Source organism: Elephas maximus, chromosome 5 (genome assembly GCF_024166365.1).
Source record: "Elephas maximus indicus isolate mEleMax1 chromosome 5, mEleMax1 primary haplotype, whole genome shotgun sequence".
Classification (NCBI taxonomy): domain Eukaryota; kingdom Metazoa; phylum Chordata; class Mammalia; order Proboscidea; family Elephantidae; genus Elephas; species Elephas maximus.
The window spans coordinates 149,318,123-149,330,492 of record NC_064823.1 but is presented as its reverse complement, the minus strand read 5'-3'; the positions used below and the strand labels follow the sequence as shown (position 1 = coordinate 149,330,492).

Genomic DNA, 12,370 nt, shown 5'->3' with positions numbered 1-12,370 from the left:
CCCAATTCTTTCAGAGGCCAAAGGCCATGAGTGTGAACTAGAAAAGTCAGCGATATCATGGGCTAGAAGGGATCATAAGAAGGCTTCGGGTTGGTTTTCCAAGGTTTATACCAACCCAGGCCAGAAGATTATCAGGGTTATTTTTTAATGACCTCTGGAAGAGTTTAATAGTCCATTTCTATCTCAAAATCGAGAGCAAAATCATTGCCATTGCATCCGTTCTGACTCATGGTGACCCCGTGTGCTTCAGAGTAGAACTGCACTCCATGGGTTTGCAAATGCTGGTTTTTCTGAAGTAAATCTCTAGGCTTTTCTTTCCAGATGCTCTGGGTAAGTAGCCCAGGGATCCATTTGCACCACCTGGGACTCCTTTTTAAGCTCGAGCTATGCTAAACTGAGATGCATGAGAGGGCAAGGAAGTCCAAAGGGCTGAGCACTTACGTAGACTTTGAGGGCTGGTTTTGATGGATGCCCTTGAAAAATGTCCTCCTCATGGTATGGCTACAAGAGCTTGGGGAGGGCCTTGGATATTGGTTCAGTTCTCCTAGGGGAAGGGATAAGGCATACAGGTCCCTGGACCCCATCCTGCTCTGATGCTGGGATCTGTGGCGTATCTCAAACTTACCAAGCATGGTACCAGTCATTGGAATGTAAGCACCATGAAGACAGACATTGTTTTCTTTTTCATTTGCTGCTATTTCCTGCCCTGGTGGCCCAGTGGCTAAGTGCTCGGCTGCTAACGAAAAGCTTGGCAATTCAAACCCACTAACCATTCCGAGGGAGAAAGATGTGGCAGTCTGTTTCCATAAAGATTACAACCTTGAAAACCCTATGGGGCAGTTCTACTCTGTCTTATAGGGTTGCTATGAGTCTGAATCAACTCGATGGTAGTGGGTTTGGTTTTTTGGTTTCATTTCCTGCCCCTAGAACAGTGCTGGCACTGTCCTAAGAGCTCGTAGTAGGGAATAAGTCAATGAATTAATTTCAGGCATTTTTGCCAATGGTTTGGAACATTCTTGCCCCAGGTAGTCACCTGGCTCAGTTCTTTACTTGATTCAGGCCTAGGCTCGAAAGTTACCTCCCCAGAGAGGCACCCCCTGAATTCCCCATCTGAAACTGGCCACTCTCTCTCACTTCTGTCCCTGTCCCCTGCTGGATTTTTTTTTTTTTTTCTCTACCTCTTGCATACCCGTGAGCTTGTCACTCTCTCCACTGGTAAGTTCCATGAGGCAGAGCATCTATCTCCGTGCACTGCCATATCTCTAGCACCTAGAACAGAGCCTGGCAAGAATAAAAAAACCCAATGCCATCAGGTCGATTCCGACTCATAGCGACCCTAAGAATAAAAAAAAAAATAGGTGCTACTAAATATCTGTTGAATGAATGCATGGGTAAATGTGTACATAACGGGTATGAGTGAATGGGTAATGCGTACATAGAAAGAGCTTAGTACTGTGCCTGGCACATAGCAAATGAAAAATGTTCATTTTGATGGGGATGATGTTTAAGTTGGTAATGATGGTCACGATACCCGGTATCATTCTGACACTGTCACATTCTGGATTTGCCACTGACAACCTTCAGTGGACCCCGTGGTAAACTGGTGAGTGTGAAAGACTTCCCTTCCCCTCTACGGCCCATTCCCCCCGTCACCTAGACACCAAAGGGCAGTGCTCTTACCAACTTCTGCTCCCTATATTTCCCTCTTTGTAGAGTTGTGACAAGGAAATGGGGACAGTTCATCCTCCAGGAGAGTTTATACAATTTTTTAAGCTGATCAGTGCAGATAAGGCCTGTCCAGGGCAAGTAGACAAGACAAACTTTGGGGCCCGATCCTCTTCTTCCCTAACCATGGTCTCCCAAGACTCCCTTCGCATTCCCCAACGAATTAATTAAGACACTTTCATATCCTTATTTCATAATAAAATGTAAATGAATAATAACAGTCTCATCCCTGCATCCCACCTGCATTACGGCTACCTCATCTCTACCAGCTTCCAGAACTTTCACAGTTCTTTGCTTTTGTACATGCTGCCCTCTGTGCCTAAAGTGTCCTCATTCTACCCCTTCTTCTGCCTCAAGGGCTCCTATCTTCTCTTCTAAACCCAGCTGCAATATCACCTCCTCTGTGAAGCTCAACGCCAGGTCTTCGAGGAGTTCTGTCTTGTCTTTCGGGTTTTCCATGCCATTTTTCTCCCCCTCCCATTGTAGCCCCCATCACAGGGCACTGTACCTACCCAGGCCTCTCTTCCTCCAGGCCAGAAATGAGCTCCTGCAGGCAGGCTTCCTGCATGTGAAGCAGCAGGAACAAACAAAGCATCAAGCACCACAGACAGATAAATGAAATGATAGAGATAGGCATTCTGGAATTGGTTAGGTTAAGGGTTGACTCGGGATGGATGGGGTTGGGGAGCAGGAAGACATTCCTTCAATATTCTTTCTACTGATCTATAGGGGCTGGTTTATAATGAGCCATGAGTTCATTTGGAACCAAACAACGACTGAAGGTATTTCTGAAAAATGCCCAGGGCTTTATTATCTTTGTTAATTCAGCAAAAAGTATATTTACACTGAAATCATCACGGTGGCGAGTTTAGCTCAAAGACAGGCCCTCCCTGGTCATCTTCACAAAATGTTATGGGCCTTGGAGATGTACACTGAGGTCAACAGCCTCTGAAAACCTCACATCCAAGGGAGTGAATACAAGGCAAATGCCAAACACAAAACCAAAAATGACAAAACCTATTTAAATACTGTGCTGCACTCCCTTCCACAGCACCACAGTTGATATCTAACAGGAATCTGGAGAGCTTTACAGCGTGCAGCAGGTCTTGGACGGCGACGGACTCCATTCTCTTTGACCTCAGGAGCATGGTTTGTCCTGGAACATGGTGAGGAAGAATTTGCAGAAGGAGGCCCAGGATTCCCCACAGTACTCCTCAGCCACCTTCCTCTGGTACTGGATGTCAGGGTCCTGCTCGCACTCAGGGCCATTGATGCCCATGGTCTGCTGTTGGTCGTCTGCTGGGGTGGTCTCTTTGGTCTCAAGGACCACAGTGGGCTTTGGGGTGGTAGTGGTGGTCATCATTTTGGTCTCTGGAACCACAGCTGGCTGTACAGACTTCTCTGTGAATTCCTTTTTTTCGATCAGAGTGGAGTTCACCATCTTGAGATGGGCTTCCGGAAACTCCTTTCCACACAGCTTGGTCTTCAGGACGTTCTGGGAGGTCTCACAGATGTTCATCTGCTGTGCTAGGTTCCGGCCAATTTGTTTCCAGTAGACCCTCTTTTTTTTCACAAACTCTGGGCATGAGTGCGGATTGCCGGCAAAGTAACAGGAGAAGTGGTTTTCTGCTCTGGTGCATTCAACCTTCAGTGTGGCCCCGTTGCCCTCCTCCATCACAGCCCATTTACATTCTGCTTGGTCTGGGGTGAGAAAGCGGCCCTTAGCCGGGCGCATGTGTGGCTGGCTTCTGTGTCCCAGACCATGTCCCTTCTTCCTGCTTCTTTCCTTTTTGCCTTCCACCAAGAGCATCTGAGCTGCCAGAAGGAGGAAGGAGAGCAGGGCGAGGCTCTGGATCCTCATAGCTTCAGCTTGGGGAGGAACCTGTTTGACAAATGGCAGGTGAGTCAGCGTTGGGCAGCGGTTCAGCAGAGCAGGGCTGCAGGCTATCCCTCCCTCCTACCCTGACACAGACCTGCCTGCTTCATGCGTGAGAAGGAGAGCCTCTCTGGCTCCTGGGAAGACTAGACCAGCAGCCTGTCTACTCCCGTTTCCGCTTGACTTTTCCTTTGAGTATCACCAATGACTACGGTTCCTTCCTCCCTTCCTTCACTCATTCTCTGAGCCTCATTAACTCTCACTCATTCACTCCTGTCTTTGTTCACTCATTCACTCCTTCATTCACTCACTCACCAAGCATTTTAGACAGCGACTACATGCTGTGCACCAGGCTAGATGCTGAACATACATCTTTAGGAGGTTGTAAGTGGCTTAGAGGTTACTAAGAAAGGCATTGACCAGGGAGTCGGTCCCAACTCTGCCTTCCATTTGCCACTCTTCCTCTCGGGATCTCAGTTCCTTTATCTAGAAGTCAAGGTGTCAGGCAAAAAAAATTTTTTTTTTCTCTCCCAGCTCCAGTAGGCTGGGTTTCTTACAATTCTACCTGAGCTCAGGTAACCACTATGAGAAAGGACACCGTAAGAGTCATGAAAGTGTCACTAAAGGTGATGTTTGACCCGATGTTAAACATGGATGGGGTTTGGACACACTGAGATGGGGGCAGGGATCCTGGGAGTAAATAAGAGGTTAAAGAAAGGCATAAAGTTGAGAAAGTTTTCCAGCTTTACCAGGACAAAGGGAGCCAGGGTGGAGAGGAGTGAATTTCAACCCGAGTACTTAGGCTACAAGGTTGAAGGCAAGGACCATGTCTAATTGATTTCTGGAGCCCAGTGTTGGGCATATTGAAAGCCTCAATCAATACTTTTAAAAATAAATCATTGACTAAATAGGGTGGTCTTAAAGGCCAGACTAAACTGTGTGAATTTAATCAGATGGGCAATAAAAAATCCACCCTTAAGGAGAAGTGTACCATTTCAATTTGACACCTACTAGAGTCAGAATCAACTCGATGACAATAGGTTTGATTTTGGGGGTATTTGTTAAGCAGAGCCCTGGTGACTCAGTGGTTAAGAGCTCTGTTATTAACCAAAAGGTCAGCAGTCCAAATCCACCAGCTACTCAGATATCCTATGGGGCACTTCTACTCTGTCCTATAGGGTTGCTATGAGGTGGAATCGACTGGATAGCAATCATAGGTTTGATTTTTGGGTGTGTAAAGCAAGGAGCCCTGGTGGCGCAGTGATTAAGCGCTTGACTGCTAACTGAAAGGTCAGCAGTTTGCACCCACCAGCCATTCTATGGGAGAAAAGTTGTGGCAGTCTGCTTCTGTAAAGGTTACAGCTTTGGAAACCCTATTGGGCACTTCTACTCTGTCCTGTAGGGTTGCTATGAGTCGGAATTAACTCAACAGCAATGGGTTTGATTTTGTTTTTGTATGTGCTAAGCAGAGTCCCTGAGTGGTACAAATGATCAGGCACTCTACCACTAAGTGAAAGGTTGGCAATTCGAACCCACCCAGAAGTGCCTCGGAAGAAAGTCCCTGGAGATCTGTTTCCAAAAGATCACAGCCTTGAAAAACTGATGGAGTGCAGTTCTACTATGCACACATGGGGTCCCGTGAGTCAGGCAGCAATGGATATAGCTCGGCTGTTAACTGAAAGGTTGGAGGTTCAAACCCACGTGTGGCAGTCTGCGTCTGTTTAGATTACAGCGTTGGAAACCCTCTGGGGCAGTTCTACTCTGTCCTATAAGGTCGCTATGAGTCAGAACTGACTCGACAGAACACAGGGACAAAGCACCGGTCCAGCATTTGACTCTTCCCTTGATTAACCCACACGAGAACCCTGCCTGGCGGCTATTAATAGTAGCACCTGCCAGTAATAGATGTGGCAGTTAAGGCTCAGCCAGGTAAGTAAATTGCTCAAGATCCCACTGTGGGCAGGTGGCAAAGACTGGGATGGGGAGCCTGTAAGCATCTCTTTGGTCTTTTCTACCACCCCTCTTCCATCACTTCTTGCCTTTTACTCTTACTCTGCCATTTGAAAAATATTGGCAATAAATAAAAAGCAATTGTGAGGTCTATCGTGTTTCGTCTGGCATAGCTTATGGTGATATTTCAGATGGTCCGTGCTCCGTTTAAAAAGAAAGTACAAAATTTTGTCTGAAAAAGAAGCAGGTCCAGGAAATGGACCTGATTGCATTTGTACCCTGTGTGTATGGGTTCCCCTCAGTAAGGGGGCGCGGGGGCAGGGGACAGTCACGGGAGCGTGATCTCTCCAGCAATGAAGAGCTGAGATTGGAGACCAGATGCCAGACGAAGACCCACTCATTTTCACAGTTTAGGGACCCAGTCCCCAACAGGTTCCCTACCCAAGAAACTCGAAGTCCTTGTGTGGAGCAGGCAGGGAGCAGGTCAGAAAATATTAAGAGAGTGAGGCTCTTACCTTGTCCTTGTCCTGAGGCTGCGGGTCGGTGTAATCCCTGAAGGTAGAGTGAAAGCTCAGGCTTGCCACCACCGCTGATGGATCTGCACCGTGAGGCAGGGAAGGCTATTTACTTAAAAGTGCAAGCCGGCTGAGTTATTACAACACATACCTGTGGTGTTTTACTCCCACTCCTCCCGGCCACACCTCCGCTGCTGTTTCCTCCAGAGAACTTGCTCTGGGATGGGGTTACATATATGTCTTTAAATTTGCTTCTGCCAAGCCCTTTCCTTCCACCCTACAGCCAAGATAGGAGCACAGCTCAGCTTTGCAAAGACCCTCCTTGATGGGGCGAGGATTCCAGCAGTGCTATCTGCAGGGGGAGTCATAACAATAATCATAATCATAGCTGCCAAACACCATACTGGGTTCATTTTTCCCGAAAGCTCTCATTTAATCCTCAATCACATCCAGTCTATCTTATGATACTGTTACGATTCTTCCTATCACATAGATGTCGAAATTGGAGCTCAGAGATACTCACCTGCTTGTCCGAGATCACAGACCTAGCAGAGGAGGAGCCCAGAATTCAAACCCAGAACTCTCTGCACTCATGGTCTGATCTCATCCTACCTGCCCTCCTCATTAAATATTTGGGGAATGAACGACTGAAGTTGAAAAAGCCATCTTGGTTTCTGAGTCTTTGTTTTTACTGATCCATCTTAAGTTACTGGTGTGGGCAGAAGATTCCCTGGGTGCTGAGAGTCTAACAAAGAGGGGATTCTTGATCTGGGGACTTCTGTTGAAGACACTCACCTTCAGATCATGTGCAGGAGTATTACTCAGGACAACCTGCTATGGGTAATATCCTGGTGCCAGAAAGAACTAGATTGGATCCTGGTGAATGCATTTGTTTAGCTGTGTGACCTTTCCCAAACTGCTTAACCTCTCTGAACATCCACCATCTCATCTACAGATTGCTGACCATAACAGTACCTCTTTTAAAGGTGCAACCAAATTTCGTAGTGGAGCTGAGCTGTTAACATAAAGTGAAACAGAACACATTTTTTCATAATGGGGTTGTAAGTTATATTCTTTAAGCAGGCATATATTGTTTACATATTAAACATATACAAAGAGACACACTTTCACAAAGATGTGAGCCTCACTATATTTTATCATCTCACTGTTCATGGATATTTGGGCAAAATTAAGTGTTTGCTTTCTTCTTTACTCAGCTGTTAGAAAAACAATAGCAAAAGTGTGATGATAAATGATAACTAGCCCTCAGCTTTGGGACAGGCAGTAATAGGGATTGGTGGAGACTGCAGCAAACTGGAGAAGTGAGACAGCCTAAAGGGGACAGTCACCACTCGGCTCCAAAAGACTAAGGAAATATGGAGATAGAGGCTCAGTCTTGGCAGACTTTCTGATTTTTTAAAATGTTGCTCCCAATCCAGATTTATTTATATGAAATTGGGTTGGCATCTAATTCAAATTTTTCTAAAAATACTGCAAGAGTCCAACAATACACAGGCCAGAAGTTATAACTATGGTTGGATTCCATGCATGATCCATCCACCTGCTGAGAATTCCAAGATCACAGTGCTATGGATGTTGACCAGTTCACTCAAGGAATCTTTGCATGAATTCCATTAGAGGTGGCTACTGACGCAAATTCACCTTCTGTTCCATCCCCGTTGGCCTTACCACCACCCCACTCAACCCCTGACCGCCACAAAAGGGCACTGGTATTTTGGGAGATTATTTGGACATAGGCAAGGTAAAGTTGCTTTGTTCCAAAAGGGATATATGGATCTGCAAAACGAGAAATTCTACTTGATCTCCTGAGGTAACCAGATTCCTTCTGGAAAAATATTCTAGGTCAGAATGCACAATTACAAGGAAACATGTGGACACCAGAATCTTTTCTGAGAAATGCTTCTCTAAGTTTTGGCAGGCAGCATGACATACTTCCTCGATGGGCTTCCCATGGACCATAAGCTTTCCTGTGACTCCCATCCTCAACTTTCTCCTTGATCTTTCCATTCTATAATGGGGGTGGGAGGGAGGCCAGATTATAAGACCAGCTGTGTAGACCTTTTCAGGATTTGCTTAGCCTGTTATTCCAGGCTCACTTCCAGACACACACACACACACACACACACACATACACACAGAGTCCAATCCGACCATCTCCTGAATATTCTATACACTCACCCACTTCCTGCCTTGGCCCCTGCTGTTCCCTTTGCTTGGGATGCTCTTCCAGTCCTTCTCCACCAGTCAAACAATGGCTCATCCTTCAAGGCCAGCTACAATGTCATCTTTGTTGGTGTGCTTGGCCCCTGCTCCTTCCCCATGCAGCCCCACCTTCTCATCAGTGTTCATGGAAAGTCATGCATAGTCATGTCTACTGAGTGCCTACTCTGTGCCAGCATTCTGCTGAGGCCACGTTTCCAACATTTTCCACATCTTGCCATACTTAGAAAAGGTACACTTGTGCATTGCGTTGGAAATGGGAGATGATCGGGAACCCCAGACAAGGCTGTTCACAGCAGGCTCTGGCTGTCGCAGGGCCCACTGCTCCCCGCTCCCTCAGGACTCAGGGGATCAGTAACTCCTGGAGAACTGACTATGGACAGTCTCATTGAGTTTTCACAGGAGTCCTATGAGGAGAGCCTGTCCATTATCTTCTTGTTATAAACATGGAGCTGAGGTTTGAGTGGGCCGAGTACCTCGGCAAACGTCACAGAGTCCAAGTGGTAGAGCTTGGCTTTGGGCCTGGGTCTATTTGGTGATTAACCTTCCAGCAGAATACTTCAGACATTGTCATATGCTTCTTAGATATGAGCCTGTCTCTCCCCTAATGTTCCCATTAATCATAACAATTGCTAGCATAGAGTAGTGGGTGTTTTGGTCACAATTATTTCAATAATAGGTTGAGAAACCCAACTTCGACTAGCTTAAAATAAAGAAACTAGAATAGAAAAAACATTTATTGGCTCAGATAACTGGGAAACTCAGAGAGTGGGGCCAGCTCACATGGATCCAAAGGTTAAAATTGTCTCTCTCCACATTCCACTGTCTTACTTCATTCTCAGGCAGGTTCTTTGCATTCACCACAGAAAAGAACTTGAACTTTTATCTTCCCAGCATCCATATGAACTCCGAAGAGCGTTCAGAGTACCTATCCCTGGTACCATTACTACGTTCACTGCTGGGAGTGGTGTATACATGGTTGATCAAAACACAAACAAACCCATTGCCGTCGAGTTGATTCTGATTCCTGGCAACCCCATGTGTGTCAGAATAGAACTGCAGTTCATAGGGTTTTCTTGACTATAATCTTTTTTTTTTTTCCTATTTATTGTACTTTAGATGAAAGTTTACAGAACAAACTAGCTTCTCATTAAACTATTAGTACACATATTGTTTTGTGATATTGGTTACCAACCCCAGGACATATCAACAGTCTCCACTTCTCAACCTTGAGTTTCTTAACACCAGCTTTCCTGCCTCCTCCTGCCTTCTAGCTCTAGCCCCTGGGCTGGTGTGCCTCTTTAGTCTTGTTTTGTTTTATGGGCTTGTCTAATCTTTGGCTGAAAGGTGAACCTCAGGAGTGACTTCAGCACTGAGCTAAAAGGGTGTCCAGAGGCCATACTCTCTGGGTCTCCAGTCTCTGTTAGGCAAGTAAGGCTGGTCTTTTTTTGTGAGTTAGAATTTTATTCTACATTTTTCTCCAGCTCTGTCCAGAACCCTCTATTGTGATCCCTGTCAGAGCAGTCGGTGGTGGTAGCTGGCCACCATCTAATTGTACTGGACTCAGTCTTGTGGAAGTTGTGGTAGTTTGGGTCCATTAGTCCTTTGGACTAATCTTTCCCTCACGTCTTTTCTTTTCTTTGTTCTCCTTTGCTCCAGACAGGGTGAGACCACTGGAGTATTTTATATGGCTGCTCAAAAACTTTTAAGACCCTAGATGCTACTCACCAAAGTAGAATATAGAACATTTTCTTTATAAACTGTGTTATGTCAATTGAGCTGTCTGTTCCCAAGATCAGGGTCCCCACAGCCCTCAGGTCAGTAATTTGGTCCCTCAGGCCAGTAATTTGGTTCCTCAGGGAATTTGGGTGTGTCTATGGAGCTTCTATGACCTTACCTTGGACAAGTTGTGCTGGTTTCCCCAGTATTGTGTACTGTCTTACCTTTCATCAAAGTTACCACTTATCTATTGTCTATTTAGTGTTTTTCCACCCGCACCCCTCCCCTCCCTCTTAACTATCAAAGATTGTTTCTTTTTGTGTGTCAACTTTTTCATGAGTTTTAATAGTAGTGGCTTCATAAAATATTTATCCTTTTGTGATTGACTTCTTTCACTCAGCATAATGACCTCCAGATTCATCCATGTTGTGAGATGCTTTGCAGATTCATCATTGTTCTTTATTGTTTCATAGTACTCCATTGTGCGTATGTACCACAGTTTGTTTATCCATTCATCTGTTGATGGGGATCTAGGTCGTTTCCATCTTTTTGCTGTTGTGAACAATGTTGCAATGAACATGGGTGTGCACATGTATCTTCATGCAATGGCTCTTATTTCTCTAGGATATATTGCTAGGAGTGGGATTGCTGGATCATATGGCATTTCTATTTCTAGATTTCTAAGGAAGCACCATATCGTTTTTCAAAATGATTGTACCATTTTGCATTCCCACCAGCAGTGCATAAGAATCCTAATCTCCCTGCAGCCTCTCCAACATTTGCTATTTTCTGTTTTTTTGATTCATGCCAGTAATGCCGAGATAAGATGGTATCTCATTGTGGTTTTGATTTGCTTTTCTCTAATGGCTAGTGATCGAGAGCATTTCCTCATGTGTCTGTTAGCCACTTGAATGTCTCCTTTGGTGAAGTGCCTGTTCATTACCTTTGCCTATTTTTTCACTGGATTATTTGTCTTTTTGTCATAGAGGCATTGGATTTTCCTGCAGATTTTAGAGATTAGGCCTTTGTTGGATTTGTCATATTGGCTATAATCTTTATGGAAGCAAAAAACCAGGACTTTCTTCTGTAGCTCCACGGGGTGGGTTCAAACCACCAACCTTTCAGTTAGTAGTCAAGGGCAAACCATTGTACCACTCAGGGATCTTGACAGCCTGAAGCAGAGGAGGTACAGATCTCAACAGGATAAGGGATTTCTGTTCTCCACAGAAGGAAGAAAGGCTAGTACTCAATAAATGTGGGAAATAAAAAAAAATGATAAGCTCTAGAGGAATTTCAGGCTAGTTGACTAACTGGTCGAGAAAGAATTCCTTCAGGTTTGGTACAATTTAGGTAATTAGGGGAGCCATTTCAATCTCATAGTGATAGAAATATTCCTAATCTGTTTGAGGACCAGTAAGTAAACTAGTGGCCTGAAAAAGTTTCGTGACAGGACAAAGTGGAAGGTAAGATTGGAAAGACAACGAAAGGTCTTGGATGTTAACGCTGAAGATTTTAGACTTTATCCTAAAGGCTAAGGATGAAAACTGTGAAACCCACACATCATCATTTTCCTCTCCAGTGCCTTTGGCAGACATTGCTAATTAATGGTGGAGGGCATTCTTTTTGCTGAACCTGCATACAGCCTCAGCAGCCTTTCCAACTCAGTCTTCCACGTTCATCACAACTAAACACCAAAACATCAAACTCCTTACTGTCGAGCCAGTTCTGATTCACAGCGACCCTGTAGGACAGAGTAGAACTGCTCCATAGGGTTTCCGAGGCTGTAAATCTTTATAGAAGCAGACTACCACATCTTTCTTCCACAGAGCAGCTGGTGGGTTCAAACTGCCAACCTTTCGGTTAGCAGCTGAGCACTTAATCCACTGCGCCACCCAATATTGATGCATCATTATAAATTAAATCCATTCTTTACCCAGATTTTCTTAATTTGTACCTAATACCCTTTTCTGTTTCAGACTCTCATCCAGGATAAAGAACCAGTTGCCATCGAGTTGACTTAGACTCACAGTGACTTCACGTGTGTCAGAGTAGAGCTGCGCTCTATAGGGTTTTCAATGGCTGACTTTTCAGAAGATCACCAAGCCTTTCCCCTGAAGCACCTTTGGTTGGACTTGAACTTCCAACCTTTTGGTTAGCAGCCGAGCACATTAACCATCTGTACACCCAGGGGCTCTTCATCCAGCTTACCACGTTATATATAGTAGGCATGAGTCCTTAGGATGCTCTTGACGGGTGGTTTCTCCGATTTCCCTTGTTTTCGATGAATACCCTTCTATCGGAATTTGTCTGGTGTTTTTCTCATGCCTAGATTGGGGTTATGCCA

The 12,370-nt window shown here is 45.1% G+C and overlaps 1 protein-coding gene across 1 annotated transcript; it reads right to left on the bottom strand.

Moving 5' to 3' along the window:
* Positions 1-2,536: 2,536 nt before the first annotated feature.
* LOC126077591 (fibroblast growth factor-binding protein 1-like) lies at positions 2,537-6,134 on the bottom strand. Its single transcript, XM_049887110.1, has 2 exons — positions 6,067-6,134; positions 2,537-3,607 (listed from the first exon to the last, which is right to left on the bottom strand). Exon 2 carries the CDS (start codon positions 3,584-3,586, stop codon positions 2,864-2,866), a length of 723 nt encoding a protein of 240 aa, XP_049743067.1. The 5' UTR covers positions 3,587-3,607; positions 6,067-6,134; the 3' UTR covers positions 2,537-2,863.
* Positions 6,135-12,370: the final 6,236 nt, after the last annotated feature.